Below are 18907 nucleotides of genomic sequence, written 5' to 3' on the forward strand. Positions count from 1 at the left end.
TTCCCAGAAGCTGCTAATTATCCGCATTGGACTATCTACCCTTCCTCTTTTTTATTAATAATAATATTTGTAATTTTGATTTGAAATAGCAGGGTTACCCGTCAGACTTTTGTACAGATTTATGAACTTCCACTATTTTCAGTCCCTTTAGCCAATTTAGGAGAATAGCATATGCACTTTATTACATGACTGTTCCTAGTGATTAACATCTGGAATGGGCAGATGAACTAAACTCCCAGTTGCACTTTTCCTTGCTCCATTTCTAACATGGAGCCCTGCTCTAACCTTTAACCATGGCAAGAAAAGATTGCTACTGCCCCCTGCCGGCCCATTGTCTCATTTCCTTTTCTACAAATCTGTGACTTGCGGATGCCCAAGGATTTTGAGCCACTGAAGAAAGCTCAGTTGGAAGGGGCTTTCCCTAGTACAGAGGTAGAGAGATCCTTTGGGACTAGGCGGCTAAAATCAAATGAAAACATTAAAAAGGCGAGGAAGGCATAAAGGACTTCTAAATTAAATTATCGATCTTCATGAACCTTCTTCTGCACGCGGGCTTCTCTGTGCCAAGGAAATGTTCCCTTCTCTTCGGCACAGGACTCCTCTTTGCCTCCGGCTTGCACTGACAAAGAGTGAACTGTCCACACCCTTATTATAATTTCAGTACTCTGAATCCTGTTCTCTGTTTCCCCCAATTTCGTTTTCCCACGATTAAACCTTATTCCCTTCCCTTTTCTGCTTCAAACTCCCGTCCCGCCCACCCACCGACAGCCTAGCATTTCCAGGAGCTCAGACCCCACTTCCCTCACCCTCTCCGTCTCCCGACCTCTCTTCTCCTCTTGCTGTCATCGTACCCCCTTCAGTATCCCCTCGCTGAACGGCCAGTCACTCTTTGCCTTCGAACAGCAGGCACGTCCCCTCTTGAATGCTTTTCCCCGACCCCCGCCCCAAGCAACTGAAAAAGGAAACATGCGCACTTCAGAGCTTGGAGCTGTCCGAGTGCTGAAATTTATAGGCTGGGTAAGATCACGTCTCCGTCTCATTCTATAGCCCTCATTCCAGCACAGGATCTCAGCAATTTTTCCCTCTTCCCCCCACCCACTCCAGCGCGCAGAGTCCTTTCTTCTCTCTCATTTACAACTTCTTTTTAAAAGAAAACATTTTCTAGAAAAAGGGCTTTGCTAAACAGAAAAGATATAAAACAAAAGCCACAGCTATCTAGCATGGCATTGTCACCAACTCCCTTTGCATGGTGATGCGATTAAGGTAGCAGCATTTTTATTATTCAGGAAAAGCAGCTGGGGGATTCATCAGTTCTGAGGCTTTGTCTTTCTGGGTTAACTGATGGTCCCAAGCCTCGGTTTGACCTGACCATGATGCCCAGGACTGGCACTTTTTCTTTTTTCTCAGCAAACTGTACAAAACCAAATCTCTTTTTGATTTTCAAGGAAACTAGGTTCCTGCCAAATTTTGAATCTGGACAATAAATAGACACTTTGTCCTAGCATCTTTCTGGAATCATTTTGGGATATTTTCCACAAGCAACACAGAAACAGGAATGAACCGGCAGCTAGTGAACATTTTGACAGCCTTGTTTGCATTTTTCTTAGAGACAAACCACTTCAGGTAGGTGAAACGACTTTGCATGTTGATATTTAAATTGTTTAAAAGAGAATGTGTCATGTAATTGTGTATTTATCTGTGCCCTGGACTATATTATTTTAATTTTATAGAGGAAAGTTAGATATCTTTTGTTCATTTAAAAAGCCTAATAATTGTGGGAGGGTGGTAAATTTTTCACAAAAGCAAGTTTTATGATGCATAGCCGCACTCTATGCAATTCAACACACATTTTCACAGCCAACGTGATATTAAGGTAGTCTGATGAGTTGCATGCTCTTTACATTTCTATATAAGGGTAATTATTTTTCTGAAAGTAATTTAAAGAGATTATTGGGTGCAGTGTTTTTCATATAAGATGATTGTATTAATTTGGCAGGAGCATGCTCATTTTAGATAAAATATAAAAGATCCCTAATTCTCAGCCAACTTGGGACTTCTGTTATATTTCAGAAACTAGAAGCATACTATGAGGACTACAATTCAGGAATTTTCTTGAAATATCAAAAATTTCTTTTTACTACTATATTCTACTATTCAATCTGTTTGGAAATGGATTGCCTACCAAAATTTAGTTAATATGACATAATTGTATTTATGTACATATGAGAAGTGGAGCATGCATAATTTTAAAAAGTGAGAAATTACTATTTTCATGCTTGCATTTTCTACATGGTTTACGAATAGTTGTCAAATCAATTGATACCTCAAAATATCAAATCATTACCAGTAAGTGAAATAGTCACCTAATAACAGAGAGTGGAAGACTTAGCAGAGACAGGAGATGCTCTTACAACAAAGTATAGGACTCTAAATTTAATTTTCATTAAATTTTATGGCATTTTTTCACAGAACCAAGATAAATGGAACACATAGTAATAATGCTATGAATACTGGGAAAACCCACTATGTTCCTTTCAGGTTTACACCTCCTACTATGATTAAGAAAAAATATAGGCTGGTTTTTATTAGAATCATCATCATCATCATCATCCTCACCACCACCACCATCATAATCAAATAATACTTGATTAATCAGATGAATCTGCATATGAGAATGTGAGTATTTATGCATGCTCATATCAATTTTTAACTCCTACAAAATATTTATATCATCTTTGCACTTATTTTGAATACCCCTTCTTTGAAAAGCTGGCAAGAATGTGGTATTTTCTTAGTGATAGAATTCATAAGACACTATTTGTTAAACTATTGAAAACAAAGCTTATAAAATGTATACTTTAGGGAAGAAATTTCAGTTAACCACTATGTATTGTGAAATAATTAATTTTGCTACAAACCAAATATGCTATGTTTAATAAGCTCTTTATTACTTTTAACAGGAAAATGAAAATCTGAGAAATTTTTCACCAACTTTCAGTGTTTTGGTGATAAAAAGTCAAAATGATTTAGAAGTGTGTTTTCATCAATATTTTTTAGAGAGTCAACAATTTAAATGCTTATATATAAATAACTGATAAAATAATAGAAGTCATATACATGCTCATTGTTGACCTATTTTAAAAAGAAATGAAATGTCCAAATGAAGGTTCTCTTTTAGATATCACATTGAAAAATATTAATAGTTGATAGTTGGATTAGAACTAGCAGATGGGAAAAATAAGCAATGAAATAATAAATTTGTTCTGCCCATCTTATTATATATTTCTTATAAAAGGTAGATGACTTATATTTAGGGCTGAAATGCTGAAAAAATTTTTTTAAGTCAGATAGAAATGATTTTAAGACAATCACATGAATTTTAAAAAATATCATCTAATTTCTCTGAATAGTTTTAACTATATATACATAAAATCTACAACCTAAAACTAAATACATTGTCTGTTCTCAAACATCTTATGGTTAAAGTTTGGAAACCTGGGTGACACGACTCAGGATTTATAGTTCTCATCATTTAAAGTTAACTTTAGAACATGTACAAGTTCAGAAGTTGGCCAAAGAGTTTGGATTTTTCTAGTTTTCTTCATACTAACATATCAAATATCTTTACCAAAATGTAAAGTTAAAAATGCAGTGAGCATTAGCTCTCAAGGGATGCAAATGAAATTGTTGCTAAAAGAGTTAATGATGTGTTTAGGACGGCTTTCTGCAAAGACCATGACTCCAGGTCTGGAAAACAACCTTCACAGACCCTATCTCCTTCAGATTTCTTGGACAAGTTAATGGGAAGGACATCAGGATATGATGCAAGAATCAGGCCAAATTTTAAAGGTAGGTTCCACTTAAACTTACGTTAAGCCTTTGAGAAATCTTCTAGATGTTTGAATAGTTAACTGAAAAACATTTTCAGGGCTTTTAATTATAAAATGAAAATGACAAGTATAGTGTTCATTTTATTTTGGTATTCTTTTGCATTAGTTACTGATATTTTCATTTTACCTGTCACTTCCCACATTTGAAAACTTTCCTTGTTTGTGTTCTATTTCACAAATAAAACTAGTGTCACAAATTATGGCCACAGTCCTTATTTCTTCTTAAGTGGGAGTGTGGCTGAAAGTGAATACAAGAGCAAGTGATAGACTTGACTTGCTTGAATATCTACCAGGATGCATGCAAGATTCAGTGGTTACTCCAAAATATTTGGTTTTGATTTTAAATACCTACATCAAAGTAGAGTTTAAATCTCTATAAAATATGCCACTTTACATACTTTCAGGCCTCTTTAATTTTTAGACTTCGTAAGAAGAGGTTCTAATTTTTTGTTCCTTTTTGTTTAAGCATTCTCATTGTTTATTTGAAATTGTTTATTTGAAATCAACAAAGATCACAGAATTTTAAAGTGCACATGTCAAAGATGGTGGATACTTTCTTTGTTCAATTAGAAGCAAACCAATATTTTTTGTTTTTATTTGTTGAACATTACAAAAATATACTAAATAGTCTGCAGAAATGCTTTTTAAATATATTTAGTTTATTTTTATTCTGAATCAGAAAAAAAGAATAAGAATCAATTACTAATAACTGAATCATGTTGATGCTTTAATTTTTAAATACATAGTTTAAGTGATGTTGTCTTTTTCTTGTAATGAAATTTAACATAATGCATTGTGAAGTGTTTATAACATTTTGTAAAAGGAGAAACCTATAATGTTCTGGATATTATGTAGCAATTCATGCATTGCTTACTTTTGTTTATTAGCAATTTAATGGCACACTTTTCTTCAGTGTTGATTTTTATTATTGGCAAATATAAGCATGAAAACTAAATTTTAAATTCATTTCTTCTTTAAATGTTACACCTCTGAATATACCCAGGTATGGGCATATTTTACAAAGAAATATGGTGAAATAGTATTTTTTAAGTATCTCCAAGAGAGATAACTGAACTACATTCAGAGATAAATTTTTCTGAAAAAAAAAAAAATATGGTCATGTTCATCCCATTTCTTAATTTTGTGGTCATTGCTTTGGAAGTCAATATTTGAAATAAAATCTTGTGAGTAACAAACTGAGAACCAGCTTTCAATGGGATTGCTCATTCATATATTTATCCACTAAGTCATTGAACAACTTTTGAGTCTGGACTATCTGCAAAATACTAACTGTTGGGTGCTTTGTAAAATTGGGAGATGAAACAGTTTAGGTGCTTCTATCAAAAATTTTAGTGGAGGGAGGAGATGTTACATGAATACTTTTACTATTAGATGGAAATAGGAAAGTACCATTAGGAAATATAGGTAAATCACTACAGGATTCTAAGAAATGGAAAGATAATTTCCTATTAAGATATTAATGGAAAGCTTTATAGAGAAGGTCCAGAGATGGAAAATTGTTTCCAGTTTACAAGCATCTTCTTTCATAGCTGTTATTCATTTCTTTCTAGAAATACTTTTTCAAAAGGGCAGGAAAGTACAAAGAGTAATAAAACACACCCATGTTGACATTGCTACTTTAAGTGACCACACAAGACTGAGCCATCATTTCCACATCCAATTTTTTCCTGGTTCTTCCGGGGATATTACCTTTGGGAAATGATATTTATCATGGTTCCAAAGGATAAATAGATGAGGAGAATGTCAGGTTCAGCAAAGTGTGGCCATGTTTTTTTTTGATCTATCTACTACTTAAAAGTCTAAGTACAGGATATTTTAATGACTTATAAAAAAGAAATGGGGTGGATATCACAGAAGACTCTAACATTAGTGGGATTCATTGAGTTTTATCTCCCTCTCCCTTTAACTCTCCAATTCAATGAACACTGCTACCTTTTCATAAAATTTATTTACATAGACCATTTATATCAGATCAATTATCTGACATCTCCCAAAGTTCTCTTCACTTGGGGGAGCTTGATTATTCCTGGATTTAAAACACTCCCCATTATTTTAGACTACAATAATTTTTTCTTGATGTTCCCATGGAATTTTATATGTCTAATATGATCCTTCTACATATGTATATTTTATTGATCCATTCTCACACCACATCTGAGAGGGCAGGGAAGTACCTTATTTTATATATACACACATACATAAAATATTGGTAGTGTAGGGAAAATAAGTGATCCTTTTCTCCAGGATAAGGAAATTAGAACCAAGACAGAGAGGAAAAGGTAGATCAATTAATGAAGATTAGTGCTTCCAACTGGTTGTTGTAGTAGAATGTGAGGGTGGTAACTTTTGAGAGACCAGCCAGTAGTCATAGTGGCAAGCAAAGATGATCTTAGCTGAGGTGAAGAGAAGGAAAGAAAAGACAGAGAAAATAGGGAACTTGTAACAAGGAGGAGGCTTAGATAAACACTATAATACTTACCATAGTTGATTAGCAATGTATCAACGAGGAATTTAATATAGTCAGTAGAAATGAAGGGAGATTAGGAAATGTGAATGCATACAGAATAGTAACGGTCTCCCTGTAAATGTGAAAAAGCAATTTTCTGTGATAACTATAAACATGATAGTGATGATGATGTTGACAATTAAAATAACGGTGACTGTTAAGAAGATAGAAGGGCAAAATTTGACCACCAGAATAAAACCAAGAGCCAAATATGGGCCACTGAGGTAAACAGAATGGTTATTCTAGAATTCTTATTAAATATTAGCATATTTCTCTGTTTTCCTTGCTGCCCTGCATTGGCAAGGGAAAAAGAAATGCATAAGTATAATTTTTCTTATTGGAAAGAATTTTTCCTGTATACTTTCAAGTCAGTAAAATATTGCATGTCTATTCCATATTCCTGATGGGCTTTGAAAGATGTCATAATGGGCATATATATAAGAAGGAAAAATGGATGTAAGCTAGAAAAGATAACCACCAGAAATGATTCAGACTTAGACTCTGTAATTGAGAGACATTCTTGGAAACTATAGGGAAAAAATAGCTTTTCTGATGTGTTGAAGCACAAGTGTATAAACAAAGTCATGAGTCAGAGTTGTCAATTGAATTTTATCTATAAGATCCATAGACACGTGTTTCAGATCTTGTCAAAACATACATTTAATGAAAATCCTCAATTCAGATAAAAACACAAGCTATATCCATTCACAATTACCTGGTTCTGAAACCATGGTAAATGTTGATTCTATATCAAGAGATGAACCTCTTTCCCCACTTAGGTGATTTGTCTCATTTTCAGTTGATTTATCATGGTGTTATTCCATCATCCTATCAGATATTCTTCTGTCAGTATTATTGTATCTTGAAAATGCACTTTAAACATTAGGCTTTTAATGAAATGTTCAAATCTGGGCAAAATGCATTAGTTCCGTTTCTTTCTTTTTGAAACGAAGCCTTTATCTATTTTAATGAAATTTTCTTTGAAAATAAAATTAACTTAGCGTTACATTCTAGTTTTCATCCCAATGTGAATAAATACATTTCACTAAAACATTCTTTTTGGGATAGAATCTAGAGTAGATAATGCCAGGAGATAATTATTCATTCCACTTCTTTGTGCCTGCCATGCACACTATTTTTTTCCCACATCTAGAGACCTAAGTTAGAAAGTGTAATGTGTGACATTAAAACCTACATTTGCCTGAAATATGTTTTTCTGCAATTTCCAAAGAGCTAGCAGCTCAAGAGGTGTTTCAAGTATCATAGATCCACTTCCATGAAACCAGAGGTTTTCAGATTTTGCCCCTGGAAAATGATCATGTCTGTAGTCAAGTGGAGCTAAAGTTCAAATGTTGTGAATACCAACCCCTGTAGAAGGTGCTTGAGCACAAGCGTCCAGCAGGGACACTTGGAAAGGGTGCTTCTTTAAGTTAGTGACAATGCAACCCCAGCATCACCATTTCTTTGATCAGCCTGGTTGGCATCAGACATTACTATGGAACCTGAGAAAGAAGACCAAAATGCTTGCAAGTATCAGAAGCATTGTGCCTGAGTGCAGAAAGTAGCAGAAGCCTACAGGCACCTGAAAAAGTAACTTCATGGCCATGCTGACATTGTGGTTTTATTAGGAAATACAGACAGTAATTGGTTCAATTATAAATCACCTTGGAAGTGATTATGGAATTATCTGGATTATCTGCTTGACAGTTACCTTCCTCACAGAAGAATTCTTATTCTCCCTTAATTCTAGGTCTCCCTTAATTAATCAAGAGGCCTGAGGTAAATCACTCTTTAATGGCTGAGATGAAAAAAAGCCCTAATGGCACTAAGCCCACATTAAAAAATATGAGAGTCATTGTTAAAAAGTATACAGAAAAAAAGAGTTTTCAGGTGTCTACGAATGTCAAGTATGAGTCAGAGTTGTCAATTATAAAACTTTTAAAATGATAAGAATACAGCATATGATTTTTTGAGACATTATCTTTTAATTATGAAAGCAGTCATTTTAAAATGGCCTAGAACTAAGCCCAATTCCGAGACAGTTGACACTCCCATTAGGGCAATTACTCTTGGCTAAATACATAGGCTATAGTTATCAGTGGGAACCATTCATTGAAGAAATTAAAGGACAACTAAGGGAGAATAGAAAGAAGGAAAGGAAGAATAGATTTATTTTAGGACAAATTATTATAAAATTACCTTGCAAAGTACATATAGCATGGGGGACTATGTATATATTAGTATGTCTATATATATGCACAAATGTTGTGTTTGTATATGCAATAGAATGTCCCTAAAAGATACACAAGAGAGTGGAAATATCAGGTGCTTCTGAGAAAGGTGACTGGATGCCAGGGAGATGGGTAGGAAGAAAAGTTACTTTTCTCTGCATGCTTCTTGAATGCTCATCATTATATGTATTTCCAATTCAAAAGGGTAATTAATTGTTAAGCACTTCTAGAGAGGTAAAGCTCAAGGGAGCGCCTCTCTTGGGTAGTATGGTCCATGGTGGCAGATTAGAGTCAGTGTCACTCTTACTTTAAGTGCAGTAACATGCACGTGGCCTGATTTCAATAGTACCCAAGCCCTTGAAAGAAATCTGTTGTCCAATAACTATTCTAACCTAGCTTGCTATTATAATGGCTAAAATTACAGCACTGTTGCTTCTGTTCTTGGATTAAATATTTTATTTCATATTAAAACTACTTGATGGAAATGACAGTAAGCCCAATTAGTATTTTACTCCATAATTTGAATGAGAGTATTTGGTTGTAGTCTGGCACTGGGGAAGAATATTGATGGTGCAAGGCATTATAAAACAAGGCATTATAAAACATTATCAATAAGGAAATAAAATATTGTTTCCTTATTGAAAGGAAAGGCTGGGAGTAACAAAGGGAAACATATATGATAGTTTCATTCAGAGACAATATTGATGAAGATTTTTGAACATCAAAAATCACTGGCTGTGTCACAATTTATTATACAAACGTGTTGGTTGGTGTTCATACAGCTTTTGTGTGCTGTATGAACACCAAACAACACATTTGTATATACTAGGCTCCTACTATGGACCCACAAGGTTTTTCAGGGATTTGAAGTGGCATCAAGAGGGCATCTACAGCATTCTAATGCACCCTGGTAAAGCATATTGCAATAAGTTTGTCAGCATGTCTTTCATTCCATGGTGACAGGGTAGTATAGTGGAAAGAGCCCTGAACTTGGATCCAGAAGACCTAGGTTCAAGTCCTGGTTCAGCCATTTTTGAGAAAAGATGTCTTCACCTATCTGTGCCTCAGGTTTTCTTCTGCCTTTACCTACCTCACTTGGGTTGTACTGAGGATCAAATGATATCATGAGCATGAATTATTTGTTTTCAACTGTTACTATTATACAGATAATTTGAGTTATTATTGCAATTCCACCATTTTTCTTTCATAGCCAACACTTACTGTGTATTGTGAAAACAGCTGCTTGATTTTCTAAATGGAAAGAAACAAGTTAGAGAAATTCGGGCATCTTAGATTCCTACCAGAGTAACCATAATGTAGAGGTCATAAGCCTCAGTTGGTTTTCCTTATATTAGTTCAGTGGGGAAATTTCCAACCTGAAACGGCTATTTCATATTCCTAAATATAAAACAATGAGGGAGCCATTTGTGGGAAGGAATTATCTTTACCCATTCAAATCCCATCTCCGATTATTTTCTTGGACTCATTTTAAAAAATAAACCAAATAAGAGAAGTAGAACAAATTTAACTTAGTCCTATAAAGGAGGACCTTAAATTTAACTGAAGATAATATGACTGCCATTTCTGATGTATTTTCTTGTCCAGTTACTATAGTTGCAAGGTTCACTGCACAATAGTACTGAGATGATTTCCTATTTTAGAATAAGTATTTAAAAGAGAGCATTTGGTCTCACAACATGGCAGGTTAAGCGTACCAGAAATGGAAGCCCATAATTTAGTCTTTGAGAAAGTACTGCATTGCTCCTTGGTTGATTCTGGGCGACCCCATATCCTTAATTTTCATTATTGAATGAACTTAAATATTTTATCCTTAGTTTATAGAGCTTGCTGGTCCTCCACGTCCTGAAGGATAATTCAGTCAATTTTGCTGATAATCTGAGACTTAAATGGCATCAATATTCAGGTCTCTTTGTGCTCAATGAATGGACAGTATAATGTGTTCAGTTGGGGCAGTTAGGTTTAGAGTGAGAAAAAAAATAAGTCATTAGTTTGTTCTTGATGGTGTTGGATATTTTTCTTGGTGTGTTGCTCAGACACTGTGGAACAGGGTCTTAAAAATGGAACTATGTTTGACGAAGCCTCAATAACAAGGTCTTTGGAAGCATTCTGGGCTTCCTTTGGAATTAACGCCTAGGATGCTGCCCTGACCGTTGTATGAAGCGTTTGCTCATTGATTTCTTTCCTGAGAGAGCTACTCTGCACACTTATGACTGACTACAGACACTTTCAGCCATGCAGAAGCCACTAAAGGGAGCATATGAGCAAAAGGCATAGGCCTCAAATGGATATTCTAATGTGTGCAGTACATGTAAGAACAAAGTCACCAGGTTACTCACTTGGAGTCTAGTTTGGCCAGCCAACCAAAGTGGTTATGAGGTAAATACAAGAGAGAAGCTGGACCCTTTCTTTGACTCATGCTATGGTTTGTGTATCCACCATTCCATTATTAATATGATACACCAAATAGTGGCTCTGTATACTCATCCAAAGGGCAAAATGAATTCTGGATTCAGTAAAAGTATGAAAAGTCCATAGGCAATTATCATTTGAGAAAAGGCATCTTCACCTATCTGTGAAGTATGTATATGACTGGATAAGTCTTGTTTTCTATTTTTTCTTTTTTTCTGATGATGGTGGAACATATTTTCTTGTGGGGAAGAAAAGCCACACTTGCCTATGCACTGTCAAAGCAATAGAATAAATTTGTGGCAAGGGAGCATAAATGTAGGCACAAAGAATTACATGTAATGGTTTTACATCTTTATAGTTGAATCTAAAAACACAGTTAATTTGTTAATTATTTTAATAAATAATTAGTGACTAGTCACCATGTGCCAGGTACCATTGTTAGGTGCTAAGTATAGAGTGGTAAATAGAAATTTAAGCTTTTAAATGTCAGTTCTTACTATTACTATCTCACTTAAATAAAAACTGGAATATAATTTGTAGGTTGAATGCTTATTATCCAGGATATTTGCAGGAAAGAGACCACACATTTCAATGGTGTGAGAGAAAAAAACAACCCTTAAAGGGAGACTGTAGTATTCTGGGACTATCAACAGAACTGAAGAAGCAAGGGAGGGAGTGATTACCAGAACCTGGTGAAGGCAGCTATACAGAAGGGTCACCTAATGAAACCTGTGGAGGAATGTAGTCAATTTGTGCTATCCTAGCAGGAAGTAAGCCTGGGAATAAATATCCAGACCTTGCCCTCCTCCTGTTTTCCATTCTCCTGTGGAAGCCTTTCATTAGCCAGATTCAACTAACAGTCAGAGAGCAAGGGAGCCCATTGATACAAACCCTGAAGGACAGTTTCCTAGGTTACAGAGAATAGAAGAGAAGAGAGGGGTTGGGGTGGGGAAATGGAAGACAACCAGCACAAATGTCAACTTAAGAGCAAACTCACCCCTTACCATTCAGGTGGTTGAGCAGACATCTCCAACACTGATGACAAATTTAGTAAGCCTTCTTTGATCAGTCTGGAGACCATTTGGATATATTATCCCAATAGATAAGTGCTATCCCCAAAAGCAGAGAAGAGAGATAAATATAGTGTAATGTGATTGTTCTGTCTCCTAAATAGAAAACAGGAAGAGGTGCAATAAATGGATTGGTGTATATGTGTGTGCGAGAGAAAGAGAAAGAAGGACGGAACTGGGGAGGGTGCACGGTGGGGAGGAAAGGGAGGGGGGCACTAGAAATAAAGGGAGAGAGACAGGAAGAGACGGGGGGAGAGAAAGAGAGAAAGGAAAAAGAGAGCAAGGGATAGAGAGAGACGCGGAGGGAGAAAAAAAAGAGAGATCTTCCTGTGGAGCATACGAAAATAATTAATACAGTTTCCTTTCTGTCTGATTTAATATATTTGCTAATATTAATGTGCTTGTCCCTACAGTAATTCCCTCCAGGCTCCCCATGCTGGGATGTGTTGTGGGTTTGGATTTGAGCAGAAGATTTAATGCCAAGTCTCTCTGGGGAAGCATTTTTGAGATAAATTCTTTCCCTTCATGCTCTTCTGCTCTGCATAGACCTTGAGAAAGGGTGTTAGAAGAAAAGATTGGGTAAGGGGTTAAAAAGGCATGAAGACCAGGGGCAGAGTAGTGTGCATTTCCAGGAAATGGAGAGTTCTGGGAACAGTTGCTCATTTCCCACTCCTTGGCTGGTTTGATTATCACACTTGAAATACAGCTACTCATCTTGGCAATTCTCCTATGTTAGGAAAAGCCCAGGACTACTTTACCACACAATTTTTACTTCATTTTTAAACCAAACATACACAGAAGGTAATACAATGTATCTTCTTCTAATTTATTTGCATTTAAATACTTCAAGATGTTGATTTCTAATAACCACTTCATGACCAACAAGACAGTCAAGATTTCTTTTATCAGGCTTTCTATTAGAAAAAGCATTTTGCCCATTTCCCACCACCCAAATAAATGTATTCAGAAAACAAGGGATCCGTTTATTTATATTTGAATCTCAGAGTCTCTGAAAAGTGAATGAGGCACACATTTGGCAAACCAAACTTAAGTTAGATTATGTGATTCAGGAAAATTTATAAATATAATGTACGGTGCTGACAATGGATTTCTCATATTCTACTTTTTCCTTTGAATTAACTCTGGTTTATTACATAAGTTTGTATATAGTATGCGAAATCAAAGGATTTAGGATTTAATACTAAAACAAATTAGCAACCAACCAGATGTGTTTCTCAAGCCATGTTTTTCAGAAGACCTGATTCAAAGCCACCTGAGAGTCTGGTTAAAAAGGCAAATCCTGGGCCCCACACCTCTCCATCTACAGAATATATGGATTATGGGATCTTGGAGTATTCATTTTGTCAACTTAAATCTATAAATTTGGAAAAGGAAAGGAGACTTTATTTCTTGTAAAGGGTTATAGTCTGCAAAGTGACCATCCTGCAGCCTGGGAAGCATGTCTTTGGACAAGACCAGAGACAGGCACTTCAAAGGAGAAACGGTTGGGATAGCAGCTTTATGTTGAACAGGTTGGCTAAACATACATATTCAACAGGTTATAGAAGGCTACGAATATTCACAAAGGTGGTTCTGATGCATGTGCATAAAGCAAACATGCATGTAACATACAACCCATGTTCACTTTGAGGTGGAGACTTAACATTTAAATGTCTTACAATTAGGGCCTGTATGTCAAAAGGCCTTTTTAGGACACAGGGGCATGCAAGAGTGATCTCTTTAAACCAGCCAGAATCATCAGTCCATGGTTGGTGGTCTTCTTATTAGGAGAAAGTTACTGACATCAGTCTCTTGTCCGGTCAAAGCTGTAGTTATGGTTGATGGAACAGGGGATCAGTTAGCATCTGTGAACTGGATGAGTTGTAATTGTTTTAATATTGCTTATCTTGAGACCAGTCCTTATTTAACTGCTAGAGAAGAAAAAAAAAAAACCCTGTGGCAGTTAGAACATAGTTTATTCTTTAAGTGTAGGGGTGCATGATTTACCCCTTGCCCAGCATGGTTTTAGGTCCTGTATATAATTTCATATCTCATTGCCATAAAGAGTCTGTTCTGTCAGTCTTATGATCTCTACTTTAACATTAGTGCTGGTCAGTTGTTGTGTCTAAACGCCAAAAGAGAGGAGGTATAATGAGTTGTGTCTAACCTCCTGTCCCATTGTGGCTGGGAACTCAATTTTAAGATTTTTCTGGAGTCCCCTTGGCTACAAGAGGGCCCATTCAGTCAGTAGGGGCTTAGGATTTTAAGTTTACAACTTTAACAAAGTCATTACTCCCTACAGGTTAAGACCTACAGGACTAGAATAAGACATTTTTGCCCTTATATCAGAAGGATGATACCTTCTTTATAGTATTTTTCCCAAGATCCTATGTGCCTATATTGTTTTACGAAATGAAGGGGGAAAATCCCACAAGAGAAAAAAATATCTAAATCGAGACTCATGAGGCCTGATTTTAACTCCAGTTTTGACAATTATGACCTGGAGCATGCCACTTAACCTCTTTGGGAGTCACTCTTGTCATCTGCAAAAAAAAAAAAAAAAAAAAAAAAAAAAAAAAAAAAAAGGACTTAGAACAAGATGTCTCTCTACTTCATTTCTAACTTTGATGGTCCCTGGTTCTAATAGTCTAAATTAATATCTTTGGGTATATCCTTTTGTAAATTGTTGACTCACCCAGAGAACTTGGATGCACCCAATCTTCCTAGATAATGTTTCCTTTCTTGGAAATTATTAATTCTGTCCAGCATTTTTAACAGTTATCTCTACCTTATTTCAAGTCCCAGTATTTCATTCAGAATTGTTATTGCAGGGAAGACCCTGGAAACTTATGAGGAGATTACTGAAGAAATAAGCTATTACAATTTTTGCCTTGCTCTTGGTTTAGAGGTAGCAAATTCATGTACAAAGGCTGCTTCTGGGAAATGTAGCTACCAAGTTTCTTTAATTCAGCATCTGGCCAAAGATGTTTCCCAAAACTGTAGTCCATGAAATGTTCTCTAAGTTTTTAAATGTAAAATAAGTATAGGAAATTCTGCAAAACATCCTCTGAGAGAGACTTAATATCCATTAGCATATTAAAAAGTTGTGAGAAAATATGTAGTAAAAATAAATACACAAATAAATATTTTAAAAACTTTTTTTTACACAGGGGTTTGCTTGATATTCACTTGATCACAGATTCCTTATCATGAGTAACATCCTGGAGAACCAGTGTTTTATGGAATATTTTGGAAAATGTAGTTTTGGTAAAATCCAGAAACCTAAACAAATTTTGCCATGAAAATAGATGATGGGGAACTTAAATATACATAAAATATAATAATTTGCCAGAAAGAGAATATTCATAAGAGTGAGAAGGGCCCGGCATTCAGTAAATGAGCCTTTCATTTTGATTCATGGTCAACATTAGCATTATGATGCCACAAGAGAATTACTCTACAAGTTAGAATATTATTGCAGTCTATTTTTCTCCTGCTTCATCTACATGAATAAATAAACAAACAGTGGTATTTTGAAAAGCTTAGAGAAAAGAAATTAGTCAATACATCAAAATACTTGGATCTAATAATCACCTACTGTTTTAGTCTTTATGATTTACAAAAGCTGACAAATATATACATTTAAACAAGTGACCTTTAACCTTGAATTAGAGATATTTCTTCAGCAGTATATGACAAAGTTTCATACCTGTATGAAGAATTTTCTTTTGGATTGCTATCTTCTTTTTCAGGCAGCTTTCAAAAATGGGTAAATCTTGTAGTTGTGCAATTTCCACTCATTTGCTGAGAATAGTTTTTCCATCACTTCCTTGCAATGAAATTTAAAAATTTAAATCTATACCAAAAATCTTATTTAAAATTGAAATTATGCAATATTTATCTTAACTTGTGCAGATTTAAGATTAACTTCCTATTTATTAGTATTAAATCATTCTAAGTTTCTCTGTTTAAAAATGATAATGTTTCATATACTTCAATATATAAATTCCAAGGAAAAACTATTGAAAATTGTTTGCAATGAAGATGGATGCAGAAAATGAAATGTCTTTGAAATATCACTAAATGTCTTGGGGAAAGGATGATTATATATAGATATTCTTAAATATAATATATACTTTTAAATTACTAGTTCCTCCTCCATGCTTTCTCTGAGAGTGTTTGTCAAGTAAGCAAGCATGATTTTTTTTCTTCCTTCTTCTCAATCCAAGCTCTTAGGAAGAGATAAATAACAGAGTAGGGGTAGGGAAATAGTGATGCCACCTCAGACTTAATCAATGGCTCCTGATTCATGTCATTTATTTTACACACTAGGTGAAAACACATTGGTGATGGAGCCCCTACACATTCTATATCAAACTAATCCTTTATTTGAGACAAAGTATCCACAGTGATGACATTAGCATTGCTAGTATTCCACTGTACAGCCCACAGATAATGGGATACCAATTGTCTTAGTGCATTTTGTGTTGCTATGACAGAATACCATAGACTGGGTAATTTTGAAGATTCGAGATTTATTTCTTACAGTTCTGGAGGCTTGGGAGTCCAAGGCTGAGGAGTCTGCATCTGGCGAGGGTCTTCTTGCTGCATCATCCCACGGTAGAAAGCAGAAGGGCAAGAGGGCATAAGGAAGAAGGGGAAGGGGACTGAATTCATCCTTTTATCAGGAAGCCATTCCAGTGAGAACTAACCCACTCCTATGACAATGACATTAATCCATTCATGAGGGCACAGCCCTCATGACCTAATCATCTCTTAGAGGCATCACCTCTCAACATTATTGAATTGGGGATTAAATTTTCAACACATGAGCTTTGGGGGACACATTAAAACCACAGCACTGATTAAGTTTGTCTTTTGATTGAGGTTGGCAGTCTTAGATACACTGCATCTTGAAGAAGAACTGAATAAAGGTTAACTATAAAGAAGTTATTTGGGCATGCACACATTTGCTTACTTTGAGTTCAAATTTTGTTTTATATAATCTGAGTGCCTGACTTAGATCCTTTGCTATCATTTGCTTCCAGGGTCACAGCTTCTCCATTTCCAAGGGACAGACGGTGTCATTAGATATTGGGGTATGAGAAGGTGGCTTTGCTGAATTATTAGTTATAGATGTCAAGGAATATGAACAAGAGGATAAGATTTTCTTTGGAATCCTGAGATTTGCTTTCCAAAGGAAGTATATACAGTGTCTTCCCAAAATATAAAAATTTAAGACATCATCCCTGTTTGAAAGGAAATGTTACATATGCCCAGGGTCATGCCTTGTGAATAGGAAGCCCTGGCACTGAAAATTTCACTTTTTTCAGAGGCCTTTTTAAATAGATGAATGCCAGGCTACCTGTTCTCTCCAAAATCTAAGGTCACAGTTTGTTAATAAGGTTGCCATACTATTCAGTATTTATTTTATCTGAAATATTACCATTTCATTTCCTAGAATCCGTGCCCACTCTGTAACCAGTGGCATGCTTAACCTGATCTTTATCAAACTAATCCTATATTATCAGATGTATTTCTCTAGCTCTCCCAACATAAAAGGAATTATCCACAGTCTGGAATATGTGTTCCTTTTATTTCCCCCAAGTTTCTGACTCACGTTTGTTTATCATGCACATATGCCTCATTTAAGTGCATCCTTTAATCAAATATTCTGAGCAAATATTCCCACTTAAAACCCAGCAGGCGGCTTCCTGTTCCATAGATCTGAATGCCAACAAAGTTTATAACACGCAGGGCTTTCCGCAGAGTGTATGAATTTGTGACTTGGGGCAAATATCCTAAACCCCATTAAAAAAAAGATTTCCTTGGCAAAAGAATACACTTATCTCAAGGAGAAAACTCCACGATTCTACTTGTCAACCAGCTCTGCAAATAGGATAATTACACACGTGGGATTTTTTTTTTTCTGCCTACAGTTGAAACTGGGTTTGAAAATGGCTCCTGGGTAAAAAGTATTCTATAGCACCTCCATCTCCCAGAATGAGTTCATTTAAGAGGTGCCAATTTATAGTTAACAGCACTGTAGTTTGGCTGAAGGAATCTTTGTGACGCTCAGTAAGAGTGGATTGACATGTGAAGCTTTCATGATTGAGTTATTCCTTAATCATGGGGCCTCTCTCATTCCCCCACATATTGAAAAGAATATAATTATTACATAAAAATTTGGAGCCATGTGCTAACAATATGTGCCATAATAAACCATGCATACATAAAGTCTCAAATAAGCAGGTACCCTCTCAGTGTCTAACTTTTCATATAAATGCCAGAATAAATTATCTGCTTCAGTGATAGAGCAAAGCACTTGAGGGTATTAACAAAAAGTGTCCATCAGTGACATCATGTAATATGCTATATACATCACAGAATGACACCTTTAAAAAATAGTATTGACTTTAGATGGGTGATGTGGCAGGTGCAAAGAAGGCAAAGAAATAAAGATGGCATAATAAATAGATCCTAAAGGAAAGCTAACATCAAAAATAAACTCCTGTACTTTTTTTAGAAAATCCATAGTGCAGCTGCTCTGGGGTGCCTGATTGCCTATATCTTTATCTGAATGCACAGAAAAAGGAAGCTGAGCTGTCACCCAAGGGAGTGCAGAGCTCAAAATACTAGTATCCTTGATATTCTAGGTCTCTCATGACCCTTGAAACTCTCCTAGGCCTTCTCATCATTTTTGGATAAAGTGCATGCACTTGTACATGTCTCACAAAGATCTCTGTGTTTAGGTTCTTT

At 35.6% G+C, this 18907-nt stretch overlaps 1 protein-coding gene across 4 annotated transcripts in view; it reads left to right on the forward strand.

The window, feature by feature from the left end:
- The first annotated feature begins 767 nt into the window (after positions 1-767).
- The window catches only part of GLRA2 (glycine receptor alpha 2), a 204343-nt gene continuing 186203 nt past the window's right edge, over positions 768-18907 (forward strand). For 2 of the 4 annotated variants that reach the window (XM_003805701.3, XM_003805702.3), the window contains exons 1-2: positions 1028-1623; positions 3716-3849. In XM_003805701.3, coding sequence (XP_003805749.1) covers positions 1556-1623; positions 3716-3849 — 202 coding nt within the window. In that variant the 5' untranslated portion in view covers positions 1028-1555. The other 2 variants (XM_034949729.3, XM_055106271.1) reach the window with 2 other exon arrangements.

Source organism: Pan paniscus, chromosome X (genome assembly GCF_029289425.2).
Source record: "Pan paniscus chromosome X, NHGRI_mPanPan1-v2.0_pri, whole genome shotgun sequence".
Lineage (NCBI taxonomy): Eukaryota > Metazoa > Chordata > Mammalia > Primates > Hominidae > Pan > Pan paniscus.